Here is a 19539-nt window from a genome sequence, read left to right on the forward strand (position 1 = left end):
TAAAAGGATCGGTATTACTCATATTTTTCGGAAAATCCAACTCAAATATTGACAGTTGTGGTACAACGCATCTTTCAGATGGATCTCAGTTCACTTGTTTAGTGCACCAAAGGGTTCAGATGATTGCGTTCACACTTTCACGCAAATAAACTGCACCAGTCGAGCAAATTGACGACTTCAAAGTGATTCTGGACCACCATCCGCTGCCTCAGGAGGGGCAGTGAAGTGAAGTGAAGTGAATTATATTTATATAGCCCTTTTCTCAAGTGACTCAAAGCGCTTTACATAGTGACACCCAATATCTAAGTTACATTTAAACCAGTGTGGGTGGCACTGGGAGCAGGTGGGTAAAGTGTTTTGCCCAACGACACAACGGCAGTAACTAAGATGGCACAAGCGGGAATCGAACCTGCAACCCTCAAGTTGCTGGCACGGCCACTCTACCAACCGAGCTATGCCGCCCCTGTCAACACCGTGTATGGTGGGGATGGTGTGCTGCTGAGCTCGACTCAGGACGTTGTGGGTCCGTGGAGGCAATACTTCGAAGACCTCCTCAATCCCACCTACACGTCTTCCAATAAGGAAACAGTGCCTGGGGACTCTGGGGTGGACTCTCCTATTTCTGAGGTTGAGGTTGCCGAGGTAGTTAAGAAGCTCCTCTGTGGCAGGGCCCAGTGGGTGGACCCAGACTTCCTTAAGGCTCTGGATGCCGAGAGGCTGTCTTGGTTGACAAGATTCTGCAGCACTGTGTGGACATCGGGGGCAGTACCTCTGGATTGGCAGACCGGGGTGGTGGTTCCTCTATTTTAAAAGGGGAACCGGAGGGTGTGTTCCATCTATTGTAGCCCTTCCGGTAAGGTCTATTCAGGTGTACTGCAGAGGAGGCAACGCCTGATAGTCGAACCTCAGATTCAGGAAAAGCAGTTTTGTTTTCGTCCTGGTCGTGGAACTGTGGACCAATTCTATACTCTCCGCAGGATTCTTGAGGGTGCATGGGAATTTGCCCAACATGTGCTTTGTGGACTTGAAGAAGGCATTTGACTGTCCTGTGGAGAGTGCCCAAAGAGTATGAGGTATCGGAACACCCGATTGTGGCAGTTCGCTCCCTGTATGATCGTGTCAGACCTTGGTCCACGTTAAGTCGGACCCGTTTCCAGTGAGGCTTGGAATCAGCCAGGGCTGCCCATTGTCACTGATTCTGTGAAAAAACTTTTATGGGCCGAATTTCTAGGTGCATTCAGGGTGTTGAGGGGATCTGGTTTGGTGGCTGCAGGATTAGGTCCCTGCTTTTCCGGACGATGTGGTCCTGCTGAATTCATCTGACCAGGATCTTCAGCTCTGACTGGACCGGTTCGCAGTTGAGTGTGAAGACTTCCCTCTCCACAGCTACTTTGTCAAGCTCTTTCCGGGACGCCTGAGGCGTTGCCAGGCCAGCTGGGAGACATAGTCTCTCCACCAGTAGTCTCCTACCAGTCGGACACCCCAATCCAGAGGAACCACTCCCGATTTCCATGTAATGCTGCAGAGTCTTGTCAACCACGACAGCTCCACAGCATCCAGAGCCTTAAGGACCTCTGGGTGGATCTCTACCACTGAGAAGCTTTCTGACTACCTCGGCAACCTCAGCCTCAGAAATATAAGAGTCCACCTCAGAGTCCCCAGGCACTGTGTCCTCATTCTAAGATGTGTATTTTGGAGTGAAGAGGTCGTCAAAGTATTCCTTTCATAGCCGACCGTCCCCACCATACACGGTGTTAACAGTGTGCTGCTTTCCCCCTTCTGAGGCGGCGAATGGTGGTCCAGAATCGCCTCGATGCCATCCGGAAGTCGTTCTCCATGGCTTCTCCGAACTCCTCCTATGTCCGAGTTTTTGCCCCTGCAACCGCTTGGCCCTGAGGCAAAAAAGGTTAAGAACCCCTGGTCTATATAACAAGAGCACTCTAGAGTTTTTGGAAATCTTCTGCAAAAGTTTTATTTTGACCTGACCTCGGGGGCCGCTACAGTGTCATTTGGTCCCTGGGCCACCAGTTGAATAGCCCTGTATCCTGTACGCGTTAAACTCAGTGGCCTAATTACCTGAGCAGGTGTCTTTTATGTTCCACACGATCTCCTATCTCTCACACATTCTCTTTAATCAATTCATGTAATGAGATCATTAAAACCATTAGCTAGCCATCAGCTAAGATGATTATTACAGTGGTATTATAATTTTTTTTGCTACTGTTCAGTAAATTACACATTGAAACGGACAAGACCAGCTGGTGTGAACCAGATATGACAAAGTGCAGCCCACTTGTGACGATACCTGACCTGGAAAACATCACTGTCACCACAGGTAGGAACATTCATCACATGCATGGCTTGAAAAACTTGCCCATTTTTGGACTTGTTGAAGCCTACATGTGGCTAGCAGGCACAAGACATTGAGACAACATTGGTTATGCTTTTAATTTTTTTTTTAAACTGCTGTTTAACATTGGATCCAACTTGTTGGTTGGGAAATTACCAAATTTCAAAGATCAAATCCAAGTCAGAACATTGGGTAAACTTTGTCAAAAGGCATGTTGTTTCAACGTTGTATTTGTGTTGGAGCAGGGGTGCCCATTACGTCGATCGCGAGCTACCAGTCGACCGCGGGGGGTGTGTCAGTCGATATCGAGCCAGGCTTTTAAAAAAAATAGACCTAAAAATGAGTCATCATCAATCTTCACCAAGACGTCACTTAAATGACATTCACGGTACCGGAGGGTCTTGTGAGATGACGCTGGCTGCTGCAAGATCATTATTATTAAACTATGACCGAGAGGAAGGCGAGAAACACTTTTTATTTCAACAGACTCTCGCGCCGTCCCTTCCGTCAAAACTCTAAAGGCCGACTGCACATTTCCTATCTTCACAATAAAAGCCCTGCTTCATGCTGCCTGCGCTAACTAAATACAGAGTCTCGGAAAACTGGCGTGCACAAGCGATTCCTCAGAAAGCTGGCGTGCACAAGTGATGTGCACGCCAGCTTTCTGAGACTTTTATTTTGTTAGCGCAGGCAGCATGAAGCAGGGCTTTTATTGTGAAGATAGGAAATGTGCAGTCGGCCTTTAGAGTTTTGACGGAAGGGACGGCGCGAAAGTCTGTTGAAATAAAAAGTGTTTCTCGCCTTCCTCTCTGTCATTTTTTCATAATAATAAACTGGCAGCAGCCAGCGTCATCTCACAAGACCCTCGGGTGCCGTGAATGTCAATCAAGCAAGCTACGGAATTTGCCGCCAATGTTTTTCTTGTAAAGTGTATGGAAGCTGGATGAATTAGATGCCAAAAACCAACCACTTTCATGTGGTATTGTACAGAAAGGACAACTTTTTTTCTCCTCCATTTGAAAATGTGGGCGTTATCATCATTACTGTCTGATTCCAATCAATGCAAGTCATCAGAATCAGGTAATACACCAACTTATATTCTTGTCTTCGTGAAAGAAAGACATCTATATGTGTTACACATGCTTGTAATATCATTAAACACATTTAACTTGTTTACAAAAATGTCTCTTTCATAAATAAATAAATATAAATGATATATATAAATGAGGTAGATCCCCTCGAGATGGTCAATTGAAAAGTAGCTCGCCTGCAGAAAAAGTGTGGGCACCCCTGTGTTAGAGAATATTGTTTGGGAAATGACCAAAATTCAATGGTGAAATCAACGCCAGAACCCATCCATCCATCCTTTTTCTACCGCTTACTCCCTTTGGGGTCGTGGGGGCGCTGGTGCCTATCTCAGCTACAATCGGGCAGAAGGCATATACACCCTGGACAAGTCGCCCCCTTATCGCAGGGCCAACATAGATAGACAGACAACATTCACACTCACATTCACACACTAGGGACCATTTAGTGTTGCCAATCAACCTATCCCCAGGTGCATGTCTTCGGAGGTGGGAGGGGCCTATCCCCAGGTGCATGTCTTTGGAGGTGGGAGGGGCCTATCCCCAGGTGCATGTCTTTGGAGGTGGGAGGGGCCTATCCCCAGGAGCATGTCTTTGGTGGTGGGAGGAAGCCGGAGTAGAACCCACACAGTCACGGGGAGAACATGCAAACTCCACACAGAAAGATCCCGAGCCCGGAATTGAACCCAGGACTACTCAGACCTTCGTATTGTGAGGCAGACGCACAAACCCCTCTCCCATCGTGCTGCCCCGTCAGAACCCAACATTGATTAAATGTTGGTTCAACGTTATATTTGCAACTCAACGTCAGGACTGAATTCAACAAGTTGTCAATGTTGTTTCAATGTCTTGTGGCTGCTGGGTCTTCAATGTAACTGCTATATAAAGTCAACATTAAAATGACCTTTGCTGATGTCCAGATAACGTGGATGAAGTCGCAGGCATCATTCAGGATCTGGTAAGTTCCCAGCTTAGCAACGCGACGCAGATTCCATCTGGCGAGCTGAACACGCTGGTGGAGAAACTCAACCAGGTGGTGGAGTTAGGTGGTGCCCAGCCGGCACTCAGCAGCAAAGTTTTACACGTCTTCTCCGACATCTTGATTTCTGAGACGGATGTTGCTCCAGTGGCTGGCAGGTAAGTAAGCCCTACAAAAAAAGGTGTGTGTTTTTAGAAATTGGCGGTAGACAGACAAATTGTATCCAGCTGGGCATCTGTTGGGTATTGGAGTTAATTTCCGTATGTTGGGTATTGGAAATACATTTCCGTATGTTGGGTAGTGAAGTTAATTTCCATATGTTGGGTATCCATCCATCCATCATCTTCCGCTTATCCGAGGTCGGGTCGCGGGGGCAACAGCCTAAGCAGGGGAACCCAGACTTCCCACTCCCCAGCCACTTTGTCTAGCTCTTCCCGGGGGATCCCGAGGCGTTCCCAGGCCAGCCGGGAGACATAGTCTTCCCAACGTGTCCTGGGTCTTCCCCGTGGCCTCCTACCGGTTGGACGTGCCCTAAACACCTCCCTAGGGAGGCGTTCGGGTGGCATCCTGACCGGATGCCCGAACCACCTCATCTGGCTCCTCTCGATGTGAAGGAGCAGCGGCTTTACTTTGAGTTCCTCCCGGATGGCAGAGCTTCTCACCCTATCTCTAAGGGAGAGCCCCGCCACACGGCGGAGGAAACTAATTTCGGCCGCTTGTACCCGTGATCTTATCCTTTCGGTCATGACCCAAAGCTCATGACCATAGGTGAGGATGGGAACGTAGATCGACCGGTAAATTGAGAGCTTTGCCTTCCGGCTCAGCTCCTTCTTCACCACAACGGATCGGTACAAGGTCCGCATTACTGAGGACGCCGCACCGATCCGCCTGTCGAGCTCACGATCCACTCTTCCCTCACTCGTGAACAAGACTCCTAGGTACTTGAACTCCTCCACGTGGGGCAAGATCTCTTTCCCAAACCGGGAGATGGCACTCCACCCTTTTCCGGGCGAGAACCATGGACTCGGACTTGGAGGTGCTGATTCTCATTCCGGTCGCTTCACACTCGGCTGCGAACCGATCCAGCGAGAGCTGAAGATCCCGGTCAGATGAAGCCATCAGGACCACATCATCTGCAAAAAGCAGAGACCTAATCCTGCGGTTATATGTTGGGTATTGGAGTTAATTTCCGTATGTTGGGTTTTGGAAATACATTTCCGTATGTTGGGTAGTGGAGTTAATTTTCATATGTTGGGTATTGGAATTCATTTCCGTATTTTGTGTACTGGAGTTAATTACTCAGTGGCCTAGTGGTTGGAGTGTCTGCTCTGAGATGGGTAGGCTGTGAGTTCAAACCCCAACCGAGTCATACCAAAGACTATAAAAATGGGAGCCATTACCTCCCTGCATGACAATCAGCATCAAGGGTTGGAATTGGGGGTTGAATCCCCAAAAATGATTCCCGGGCGCGGCCACTGCTGCTGCTCACTGCTCCCCTCACCCCCCAGGGGGTGATGGGTCAAAATGCAGAGAATAATTTCACCACGCTTTGTGTGTGGAACAATCATTGGTACTTTAACTTTAACTTTAACTTTAATTTCCATATGTTGTATTGGAGTTAATTTCGGTATGTTGGGTATTGGAATTCAGCTACAATCGGGCGGAAGGCGGGGTACACCCTGGACAAGTCGCCACCTCATCGCAGGGCCAACACAGATAGACAGACAACATTCACACTCACATTGACACACTAGGGCCAATTTAGTGTTGCCAATCAACCTATCCCCAGGTGCAAAACGGAATAAGCAGTAGAAAATGGATGGATGGATGGATGGATGGGTATTGGAATTAATTTCCATATACACGTTGATGAAAACAGGACAAGGATTGCGCTGCCTAGTGGTGAAGTGATGAATAACAACCTATTTGATGAAGAAATGGTACATATTAACATTATTGATTCATTATTATTATTTATTATTTAGATGTTTTCATCTTACAGCGCATGCAGAGGTAGATAAAGCTGCTGGATTCCGACCAACTTGTGGAGTTACTATGCGTCGGGAAGTTGCCTACAGCCACAACTAACGCTTTTAAAATTGTAATGCTTCCATGGTATATAAGTGCAATGTCATTGTCATGCACAAAAAAAGAATACACTTTTGTTTATTTCAATTGTGTTCCCCAAAGGACGCATTGAAGCTCAAAAGTGTGTTTTTATTGGATGACTGGATGAATGGAACAAATGAATGGATAGAGCTATGAGACTATTAGAGTACATGATTATATGTACAAATATGAGCACAAACTAGGGACATGCTGACATTGGTATATGCACTGACTATTCTTCATTTCTGTGTCAAACAGCGTCCTCTCCATGACGGACAGGATGGGAAACACCATGGATTTCCCAGGAGAGTCACTGAGTTTGACCGCTCCTTCATTGGCTCTGGCCATGATCGACGTGCTCCCCCATGGCTTTGGCGGCTTAACATTCGGAGCGTCCTCTACTACGTCATTCCAAGAACCAAATGTAACTCCGGCGTCTTCTAATCCTTCAAAAACGCAACCAGCAGACAAACCATTGTTGCCCTTATTTAGGTGTTTGTCAACCGCAGTTTTGAGGGTCAACCAATCTCAGGTGCAAATGTGACCATCTCTCTGCCCTCTGCTCTTCACAACTTCCTTCCACCTGGAGCCAGAAATACAACCCGGGTCCAGTTCCAGTTCTACGGAACGCAAGACCTCTTCCAGGTATGCAAATGAGAAGAGGGTTGTAGATACAAGTAGAAGCACAGGGGGGTGGTAACGGGCTACATTTACTCCGTTACATCTACTTGTCACGCCTGTAAATCTGGTTTTATGTTTGATCATGTTTGGTTTGGTTTTCTGGAATCTTGTTCCGTTTTTTCACTTCCTGGTTGGTTTTTGTTCCCATGACAACTCATTGATTTTCACCTTGCCCTCCTACTCACGCCCCTACCCTCAGTCCCGCACCTGTTCCTAATTATCACAGCCACTATTTAAGTCATTTTCTTTCCGTCCATCGGTCTGAGAACATTAACTTTCATTGTATTCTACGACCTTTGCTGCTCATTGCTCCATGCCATTGATCCCCTGCCACGCACCGTGCGGTTTATGCCTCCCGTTTTTGTAATTATGTTTTTGATAGTACCTTTTGTTTGTTTTGTAGATTGTATTGCCATTGTGCTGTTTTTGTTCTAAGTTTTAGCATAGATTATTATCCGCCATCGAGCGTGCTTTTTGTTTTACCTTTTTGTATTTTGAGTATAATTAAAACATTATGTACCTGAATTCGCGTCCTGTAATCCCTCTGCGTCGAAGGAGTAAACCAAATCCATGTCCAGTTCTGACACTACTTGAGTAACTTTTGGGATGAATTGTACTTCTAAGAGTAGTTTTAATGCAACATAATTTTACTTTTACTTGAGTATATTTATAGAGAAGAAACGCTACTTTTACTCCGCTCCATTTATCTACATTCAGCTCGCTATTCGCTACTGATTTTTATCGATCTGTTAATGCACGCTTTGTTGGTTTTGGTTCGTCAGACAGACCTTCAAAGTAGGATCTATCACACGCCTGGTTTCACCAATCAAATGCAGTCACTGGTGACGTTTGACTCTGTTTCACCAATCAATCAGAGCCAGGCGGTCACATGATTAACTGCACTTTTTTTATTTAAATAAACCTTTATTTATAAATTTCAACATTTACAAAGTGTTGAAAATAATAATCAAAGTAAGGACAAAAACAGTACAAAACAGTATAAAAAACGTACAAAACAGCACCAGGGGGTTGTAAATTCAAAGTAACTAAAATAGAATGCAATATATATATATATACATATATATATATTAGGGATGCACCGAAATGAAAATTTGTGGCCGAAGCCGAATAAAATCTAAACGCTTGGCCGAATACCGAATAATGAATGCAGTTTTTCACAATTATTTTAATATTGCATAAATAGCCTAGAATAAATATTTAGACATGTTTTTCAAATAAAGTAATTTTTCATTGAATATTTTATATATATATATATACATATATATATATATATATATATATATATATATATATATATATATATATATATATATATATATATATATATAAAATAAACAAAGTGCAAAGCCATAGGCTCACTCAATCTCAGTAAATAACTTAAATTTGGAACACAGCCTCATCGTTTGCGCAGCTTTTTGCCTGTTAGAGGTAGAGTGTTTTAATGTAGAGTTCTAAATCTTTTTAAGGCACAAAAAACAGGTCGGGTATTGAGAAACCTACATTTATGAATGTAAAACTTAGCCAATAGTATCATGAGGTTGCAAAGGTAAAATTCATTTTCAAACTTTTTTTTTCAATACAGTGTAAAACCAAATATATATTATTTAATGTATATTATTGTTTTAATTGCTTAAGAGATATTCCTGGATCTGAATTTGTTCATTGCTATTTTTATGTTTTTGTGCATTACTTGTTGCCGTCATCATTAAAGGAACAGGTTACTCATCAGTTACTCAGTACTTGAGTAGTTTTTTCACAACATACTTTTTACTTTTACTCAAGTAAATATTTGGGTGACTACTCCTTACTTTTACTTGAGTAATACATCTCTAAAGTAACAGTACTCTTACTTGAGTACAACTTCTGGCTACTCTAACCACCTCTGAGTAGAAGATATTTGACTACACTGAAAAAAGTCAGTGTTAAAAAAAAAACAGGGTAAGACATACAAAAATGAGAGGTATTTTATTTGAACTAAGCAAAATGATCTGCCAATAGAACAAGAAAATTAGGCTTGTCAAGACTTTCCAAAACAAGTCCAATGAGCTCAATGAACCCCAAAATAGTTTAAAACAATTATATTCTCACTAATAACAATTGCACTTTTCTTGGTAGGGATAAAAAAGACCTTTATTGCTCAATATGTTGAAAAATAATGTTAAATAAAGTAAATGCTAGTGCCATTATCTTGACATCATGATATGCGCTTGCCATAATGATTTTTTTTTTTCATGCTTGAATTAAGAAATGATTACTTTAAAGAAGTAGTTTTATACTTGTGAGTTCTGATGACACAGCTTTGCAAGACTTGATATTCTAATTTCAAGCATGTTTGACTCAATATAGCTCATCACATCTCAGCAACAAGCTGTAATATCTTACTGACATCATTTAGGACCAAAACCCTTCAAACAAGTAAAACACTCTAACATCAAATCTGCTTATGTTATCAGACAGAAAATAAGCAAATCTCAGCCTTATTTGAGATATTTCATCTTACTTACATTCCACTTTTTGCAGTGTCGCAGTCACTGTTCAACCGACTAACACCATCCTGGCCCCCGAGTTTAGGTCAAAACTTGGGAGACAAACATTTTTGCAACACATTTCTACAACGCTAGTGTGCTCTTTTTTTTTTTTTTTTTTTTTTTTAATTAATTAGTGCAACAAAATAATACACAATAATAAAACTTTTACTCACAAAAAAGGTCAATTCGAATCACTAACCTTGTTAGCATAAATGAATGGGATTTAACATAGAGAAAATTAGCATCGCGGCTAACGGAGAAATATTTTGGTTTTATTATACGACTGTGGTGGTAAGTAAACCTAGTTGGCCCCAAACTCATTGAACAAGTACAGGAACAGCCAGCTAGCTTGAGTAGTCTACAGTCATACAGTAACAAGCAATTACACCTCATTTACACTTAAATACCAAATATCTAATATATTTACCCCAGTAATATCATCAACACTAGATGAAGTCCTAGGGCTCAAATACTAGTGTGGCCTCAATAGTCCTGCTGTAGTGTGTAGCATGCTGGCAATTATCCCAGCATGTGATGGAGGAATGCACAGCAAAGGGTTGAAATTCTACTGGATTTGCATTAAATCAGGTTGTTTTAGCTAATAAGATCTAGCATGTTTATTCCCATTATTTTTCCATTAATTCCCGTTAATTCCCATGGAAAGTTTCCAACTTTGAATATTCCTGGAATTTTGCAACCCTAGTCCAGACTCAAATGTTTACGGGTAAACAGCCTTTGAATATCCGTCCACTGTAGAGACCATCCATCCATCCATCCATTTTCTACCGCTTATTCCCTTTTGGGGTCGCGGGGGGCGCTGGCGCTTATCTCAGCTACAATCGGGCGGAAGGCGGGGTACACCCTGGACAAGTCGCCACCTCGGACTGAGAAAGCGACAATTTCCCCATTAATTTGAGCGAGGATGAAAGATTCGTGGATGAGGAAAGTTAGAGTGAGGCACTAAAAAATATTTTAAAAAGCGACGGCTCCAGGCGGCAGCAGTGGTAGCGTTTCAGATGCAATTAGACACATTTACTAAGATCCATCCATCCATTTACTACCGCTTATTCCCTTTCGGGGTCGCGGGGGGCGCCGGCGCCTATCTCAGCTACAATCGGGCGGAAGGCAGGTTACACCCTGGACAAGTCGCCACCTCATCGCAGGGCCAACACAGATAGACAGACAACATTCACACTCACATTCACACACTAGGGCCAATTTTAGTGTTGCCAATCAACCTATCCCCAGGTGCATGTCTTTGAACGCGGAGGGGAGAACATGCAAACTCCACACAGAAAGATCCCGAGCCTGGATTTGAACCCAGGACTGCAGGACCTTTGTATTGTGAGGCAGACGCACTAACCCCTCTGCCACCGTGAAGCCCACTGTAGAGACTACTCGGTATAAAAGGGTTCAAAATATAAATGCGCTCCTGTCATACAAACAATCTTTGACCAAGGTTTTTGTAGTCAGAAGTCCCCTGAACACACACTGACATGCCCACCTACATAATCGATGAAATATTTGTGTTATCAACAAAATACTCTGTCGAGCATTCCTTCCATTCTGTACAATGTTTGATGTCCCAATCTGTTCATTAGTCAGCTTGTCCACATTTCCAACAAGACCCGCCAACAACCAACACGTCGACACCCTGCGACTTGTCCTTGAACTCCTACATCGTGTCCGCCAGCATCAACGGCAGCCACGTTAACAACCTGGACCATGGCGACAGGGTGGTGGTCACGCTGCGCCATCGACAGGACAAACGGGTAAAAACTTCCTTGTGGGTAACACATGGCACACAAAGCTTAAAGGCCTACTGAAAGCCACTACTAGCCACCACGCAGTCTGATAGTTTATATATCGATGATGAAATATTAACATTGCAACACATGCCAATACGGCCGATTTAGTTTACTAAATTATAATTTTAAATTTCCTGCGGAGTTTCTTGTTGAAAATGTCGCGGAATGATGACGTGTGCGCAAAACGTCTCGGGTTGGAGAGGACATATTAGCCCAGCGCCACACACGGCTAAAAGTCGTCTCTTTTCAATGCATAATTACACAGTAATTTGGACATCTGTGTTGCTGAATCTTTTGCAATTTCTTCAATTAACAGTGGAGACTATAAAGAAGAACGCTGTTGGTGGAAAGCGGTGGATTGCAGCTGCCTTTAGCACCGAAACACAGCCGGTGTTTCTTTGTTGTGAAGCTTTAACACAGAGCGGTCAAGCAAACATGTTTCTCTATGTCAACCAGCAAGTTTTTGGATGGGAAAATTGTGAAATTAAGTCAGCTCTTACCGGAGACTTCAGTGGATTATGGGACCTCCTCCTGTAGCTGTCAAAAAGGCAGCTGTGATCTTGGCTCCTCCATCGGCTTCTCTCTGAGACACTGGCGTTCACCGCAGCCCTCCGAATTTCCGGTATGACTTTATAATCTCACTAAAACACTATTAAAACAATAAGCAGATAAGGGATTTTCCAGAAATATCACGGTGGCAGAGGGGTTAGTGCGTCTGCCTCACAGTACGAAGCTCCTGCAGTCCTGGGTTCAAATCCAGGCTCGGGATCTTTCTGTGTGGAGTTTGCATGTTCTCCCCGTGAATGCGTGGGTTCCCTCCGGGTACTCCGGCTTCCTCCCACTTCCAAAGACATGCACCTGGGGATAGGTTGATTGGCAACACTAAATTGGCCCTAGTGTGTGAATGTGAATGTGAATGTTGTCTTGCTATCTGTGTTGGCCCTGCGATGAGGTGGCGACTTGTCCAGGGTGTACCCTGCCTTCCGCCCGATTGTAGCTGAGATAGGCGCCAGCGCCCCCCGCGACCCCGAAAGGGAATAAGCGGTAGAAAATGGATGGATGGATCTTAGTAAATGTGTCTAATTGCATCTGAAATGCTACCACTGCTGCCGCCTGGAGCCGTCGTTTTTTAAAAATATTTTTTAGTGCCTCACTCTAACTTTCCTCATCCACGAATCTTTCATCCTCGCTCAATTTAATGGGGAAATTGTCGCTTTCTCAGTCCGAATAGCTCTTGCTGCTGGTGGCCATGATTGTAAACAATGTTCAGATGTGAGGAGCTCCACAACCCGTGACGTCACTCGCACATCGTCTGCTACTTCCGGTACAGGCAAGCTTTTTTTTATTAGCGACCAAAAGTTGCCAACTTTATCGTCGATGTTCTCTACTAAATCCTTTCAGCAAAAATATGGCAATATCGCGAAATGATCAAGTATGACACATAGAATGGAGCTGCTATCCCCGTTTAAATAAGAACATCTCATTTCAGTAGGCCTTTAACCTATTGTTACTATAACAATCTACAAGGTTAATATAGGTCTCTTCTTTTGTATCTCCAGTTATCATGACGTACATGTATTGTTGCATTTGAACAACTGTATTGTTGATAATAGAGGTCAATTATTGGTATTGTTCATTATCAATAGTGATATTTCTATTGGTATTTGTATTGCTCCATTTGAAGTGTAATAATGCTATTTCACTAACTGCTTCTTTGCTATCACTTTTACCAACATATTTGTACAAATTCTATTTTAACGCACTTTTTTTCTTTGTCGTTTTTGTCAGCCGGACGACAAGGTGAAGTGTGTGTTTTGGGATTTCCAGGACAACGGTGAGCTTGTATGTCTGATGTTTGCTGCTGGATCGAAGGAAGACTTCCATAAAGGTGCAAGGCCTGCTGATAACTCACTGTGTGTGTGTGCGTGTGTGTGTGTGTGTGTGTGTGTGTGTGTGTCAGGAGGCCAGGGTGGATGGAGCAGCATGGGTTGTGAAACACGGAGTATTTCTCCTTCTCAGACCAGCTGTCTTTGTGAACACCTCACACACTTCGCTGGTATTTCTCCTTCTCAGACCAGCTGTCTTTGTGAACACCTCACACACTTCGCTGTGCTCCTGGTGAGTCAAAAGTCTACTTTTCATGGAGAGAGATTCAACAACACACTTTCATAAGCAACACCTGTGCAACACAACACAACATCAGGCGCACCTGGAGGGTCTAATACTTACACCACTACACAACACGGAGGTGCTAATGCTGGCTTTTCTTTGCTGTCCTTTAGACTATGTTACTATTCTCTGGTCTTCCCATAAAAAAAAAACATCAGAAGTCTACAATTGTTACAGAACTCACACGTGTTGACAAGGACCAGAGGGCGGGCGCGCATTACAGCAATTTTAAAGTCCCTGCCTTGGCTCCCTTTCTACTTTAGGGTGGATTTTAAAGTTCATTGTTTAGTTTTTAAATGTCTTAATGGCCTTGCACCTTCTTACTTATCTGACCTGCTTGTAATGTATCAACCATGTTCTTTAAGAAATGTTTAAAAATAAGACTATAAATAAGTAGTAATAGGAACCATCAATAGAAGTGGAATATGATAGTCCATCCATCCATTTTCTACCGGTTATTCCCTGGACAAGTCGCCATGTGTATATAGATTACTAACTTCATCATACATATATATTTAAGCATGACTTTTTTTTACTATATTATGGATGACCAATTGGGAGGAAAAGGATGGTAAGGAAAGGGAGGAACGAGGGCGAAAGAGGAAGGGGAAGGGAAAAAAAAAAAAGGGTTAGCGCTATTGTGCATTTGTACAATCGTATGTGGTATGGGCGAGCATTAGTGCCCAAGGCATGGGTAACTTACACATCTGGGAAGGCACTATTAATGCTGAAAGGTACATACAGCTTTTGGAACAACATATGCTGCCATCCAAGTGTCGTCTTTTTCATGGACGCCCCTGCTTATTTCAGCAAGACAATGCCAAGCCTATATTTTCATCTCAGCATCAAGGGTTGGGATTGGGGGTTTAAATCAATGCCAAGCCACATTCAGCACGTATTACAACAGCGTGGCTTCGTAAAAAAAAGAGTGCGGGTACTTTCCTGGCCCGCCTGCAGTCCAGACCTGTCTCCCATGGAAAATGTGTGGCGCATTATGAAGCGTAAAATACGACAGCGGAGATCCCGGACTGTTGAACGACTGAAGCTCTACATAAAACAAGATTGTTAAAGAATTCCACTTTCAAAACTTCAACAATTAGTTTCCTCAGTTCTCAAACGTCTATTGAGTGTTGTTAAAAGAAAAGGTGATGTAACACAGTGGTGAACATGCCTTTTCCCAACTACTTTGGCACGTGCTGCAGCCTTGAAATTTTAAGTTAATTATTATTTGCAAAAAAAAAATAAAAAAATTATGAGTTTGAACATCAAATATCTTGTCTTTGTAGCATATTCAATTGAATATGGGTTGAAAATGATTTGCCAATCATTGTATTCCGTTTATATTTACATCTAACACAATTTACCAACTCATATGGAAATGGGGTTAGTATATATATATATATATATATATATATATATATATATATATATATATATATATATATATATATCAGAATCATTTTTATTTGTCCGTTCCAACATGTACAAGACACATCAGAACTGAAATTACATTTTTCGGCACAGTCCCGCTAAGAGCAGACACACGTTACAGGGGGGGGACAAGACGAGACCGCCGACGGATCAGCCGGTTACAGCGCTCCTGATGATTCCCTTAATCGTCAGGAGATTTTCCTGATGATTGAGGGAACCCCTCATGAAACAGTTCTGTAGAGATAAAGTAGTCTTGTGATTTTTCCCATATATATATATATATATATATATATATATATATATATATATATATATATATACGTCCCACTTCAATGATGACCTCTCATAGTACCATCATGGACGTCACCACATGACCATGGCTGGAGAAATACTATACACAAACACATTTATACAATACTGGGCATTGTACAAAATGTGTTATTTTCTGGCGCATTTAAAAATCAATAAACCCGCATAAGCAATTAAGACATGTAACTAATGTGATACTGTCAAAATCAAAATGGCAAAAAACATATTTAACGTAAAAAAATAAAGAAATAAAATATTTGAACTCACAATTTGGAGAAGCCATTGGATGGCGTATAAGCCAGAGGTATGGCTCGCAGTCGCTTGATTGGAGTGGAAGTGGCAAGCATTTCACCATTTCATGGTTTCACAAGATGTAGTTTCTCTTGAAATATCCTTCTTGAAAATGGCCTTGCACATATATATCTCACACCTGATCAATGCTTTCTTCTCGTTTATGGGTTAAAAAAGTGATTTCTCTGCTATCCTGGTCTGCAACACTTCCTGCTTCATGCTAAGTTGTAACTTGTGATTGGATACTCACTTTGGAGTCAGAAGTGAGTATCCAATCACAGTCTTGTTAACATCAGGCTACCTAGATAGGCTACTGTCAACAACTTCCGATCTGATTGGCTATCACAACTGTCCATCAACTGTATGTGTTCTCATATTCATCCGCTAACGGTCCCCGTGAGTATCCAATCACAGGAGTGTAAATGTCACCTTCAAGGTGAGGCCATCTAGAAGGTCCTACTGACAACAGCTGCTGATCTGATTCGCTATCACGATGATCAATAAACTGTATGTGGCCGTTCACTTACAGTGCACACACTTTGTGGATTGTGAAGGCAGATTAGGTACAGCAGGGCAACATAAGCTAGTTGAATTCTGATTGGATACAAACTGTATGAAGTAAAAATAGCAGCACTGGAAGGAACATCATATGACATGAAGACAATATGAATAATTTTACATATTTAGGGAAAGTACATTAAAATTTACTTGCATATATAATTATTTATTATGATTTCTGGTGAAGTTAGGCCAGCAAAGAAGGCCTTGCTGGCTCACCACTGATAAAAAGGTGAAATGTGGTTTTAAAGAAGGTCAAAGTCTGTGTTTTGATTTTTAGGACATCTCCAGAGAAGCGATCAGTGAAACCGACAACAACCTTTTAACTGTCCTCTCCTACATGGGTTGTGGTTTATCTTCCATCTTTCTGGGCATCACACTCCTTACTTACCTCGCTTTTGAGTAAGTGACACATGTCTACTTCATGGCTACTTGTTGTCTACAATACTGACTATTCCCTGATTGTTGTCTAACATACTGACTATTCCCTGCTTGTTGTCCAACATACAGACTATTCCCTGATTGTTGTCTAACATACTGACTATTCCCTGCTTGTTGTCTAACATACTGACTATTCCCTGCTTGTTGTCTAACATACAGACTATTCCCTGATTGTTGTCTAACATACTGACTATTCCCTGGTTGTTGTCTAACATACAGACTATTCCCTGATTGTTGTCTAACATACTGACTATTCCCTGGTTGTTGTCTAACATACTGACCATTCCCTGGTTGTTGTCTAACATACTGACTATTCCCTGGTTGCTGTCTAACATACTGACTATTCCCTGGTTGTTGTCTAACATACAGACTATTCCCTGATTTTTGTCTAACATACTGACTATTCCCTGCTTGTTGTCTAACATACTGACTATTCCCTGCTTGTTGTCTAACATACTGACTATTCCCTGGTTGTTGTCTAACATACAGACTATTCCCTGATTGTTGTCTAACATACTGACTATTCCCTGGTTGTTGTCTAACATACAGACTATTCCCTGATTGTTGTCTAACATACTGACTATTCCCTGGTTGTTGTCTAACATACTGACTATTCCCTGGTTGTTGTCTAACATACTGACTATTCCCTGGTTGCTGTCTAACATACTGACTATTCCCTGGTTGTTGTCTAACATACAGACTATTCCCTGATTGTTGTCTAACATACTGACTATTCCCTGGTTGTTGTCTAACATACTGACTATTCCCTGGTTGTTGTCTAACATACTGACTATTCCCTGATTGTTGTCTAACATACTGACTATTCCCTGGTTGTTGTCTAACATACTGACTATTCCCTGGTTGTTGTCTAACATACTGACTATTCCCCGGTTGTTGTCTAACATACTGACTATTCCCTGATTGTTGTCTAACATACTGACTATTCCCTGATTTTTGTCTAACATACTGACTATTCCCTGGTTGTTGTCTAACATAGTGACTATTCCCTGGTTGTTGTCTAACATACTGACTATTCCCTGAATGTTGTCTAACATACTGACTATTCCCTGATTGTTGTCAAACATACTGACTATTGCCTGGTTTTTGTCTAACATACTAACTATTCCCTGGTTGTTGTCTAACATACTGACTATTCCCTGGTTGTTGTCTAACATACTGACCATTCCCTGATTGTTGTCCAACATACTGACTATTCCCTGATTGTTGTCTAACATACTGACTATTCCCTGGTTGTTGTCTAACATACTGACTATTCCCTGGTTGTTGTCTAACATACTGACTATTCCCTGGTTGTTGTCTAACATACTGACTATTCCCTGGTTGTTGTCTAACATACTGACTATTCCCTGATTGTTGTCTAACATACAGACTATTCCCTGATTGTTGTCTAACATACAGACTATTCCCTGGTTGTTGTCTAACATACTGACTATTCCCTGATTGTTGTCTAACATACTGACTATTCCCTGATTGTTGTCTAACATACTGACTATTCCTTGATTGTTGTCTAACATACTGACTATTCCTTGATTGTTGTCTAACATACTGACTATTCCCCGATTGTTGTCTAACATACTGACTATTCCCTGGTTGTTGTCTAACATACTGACTATTCCCTGGTTGTTGTCTAACATACTGACTATTACGTGTTTGTTGTCTAACATACAGACTATTCCCTGATTGTTGTCTAACATACTGACTATTCCCTGATTGTTGTCTAACATACTGACTATTCCCTGGTTGTTGTCTAACATACTGACTATTCCCTGATTGTTGTCTAACATACTCACTATTCCTTGATTGTTGTCTAACATACTGACTATTCCCTGATTGTTGTCTAACATACTGACTATTCCCTGATTGTTGTCTAACATACTGACTATTCCCTGGTTGTTGTCTAACATACTGACTATTCCCTGATTGTTGTCTAACATACTGACTATTCCCTGATTGTCGTCTAACATACTGACTATTCCCTGATTGTCGTCTAACATACTGACTATTCCCTGATTGTCGTCTAACATACTGACTATTCCCTGGTTGTTCTCTAACATACTAACTATTCCCTGGTTTTTGTGTAACATACTGACTATTCCCTGATTGTTGTCTAACATACTGACTATTCCCTGGTTGTTGTCTAACATACTGACTATTCCCTGGTTGTTGTCTAACATACTGACTATTCCCTGATTGTAGTCTAACATACTGACTATTCCCTGGTTGTTGTCTAACATACTGACTATTCCCTGGTTGTTGTCTAACATACTGACTATTCCCTGATTGTAGTCTAACATACTGACTATTCCCTGATTGTTGTCTAACATATTGACTATTCCCTGGTTGTTGTCTAACATACTGTGACTATTCCCTGGTTGTTGTCTAACATACTGTGACTATTCCCTGATTGTTGTCTAACATACTGACTATTCCCTGATTGTTGTCTAACATACTGACTATTCCCTGATTGTTGTCTAACATACAGACTGTTCCCTGATTGTTGTCCAACTAAATGACTATTCCCTGATTGTTGTCTAACATACTGACTATTCCCTGATTGTAGTCTAACATACTGACTATTCCCTGATTGTAGTCTACCATACTGACTATTCCCTGATTGTTGTCTAACATACCGACTATTCCCTGATTGTTGTCTAACATACTGACTATTCCCTGATTGTAGTCTACCATACTGACGATTCCCTGATTGTTGTCTAACATACTGTGCTTATTCCCTGGTTGTTGTCTAACATACTGTGAC

At 42.1% G+C, this 19539-nt stretch overlaps 1 protein-coding gene across 1 annotated transcript in view; it reads left to right on the forward strand.

The window, feature by feature from the left end:
• The window catches only part of adgrg4a (adhesion G protein-coupled receptor G4a), a 61066-nt gene that overhangs the window by 27847 nt on the left and 13680 nt on the right, over positions 1-19539 (forward strand). Inside the window, exons 10-17 of the mRNA XM_061900005.1 lie at positions 2229-2335; positions 4356-4572; positions 6782-6947; positions 7016-7168; positions 11355-11525; positions 13350-13395; positions 13522-13679; positions 16600-16721. Coding sequence (XP_061755989.1) covers positions 2229-2335; positions 4356-4572; positions 6782-6947; positions 7016-7168; positions 11355-11525; positions 13350-13395; positions 13522-13679; positions 16600-16721 — 1140 coding nt within the window. The remainder of the gene's footprint in view (positions 1-2228; positions 2336-4355; positions 4573-6781; positions 6948-7015; positions 7169-11354; positions 11526-13349; positions 13396-13521; positions 13680-16599; positions 16722-19539) is intronic.

Source organism: Nerophis ophidion, linkage group LG05, assembly GCF_033978795.1.
Source record: "Nerophis ophidion isolate RoL-2023_Sa linkage group LG05, RoL_Noph_v1.0, whole genome shotgun sequence".
Taxonomy (NCBI): Eukaryota; Metazoa; Chordata; class Actinopteri; order Syngnathiformes; family Syngnathidae; genus Nerophis; species Nerophis ophidion.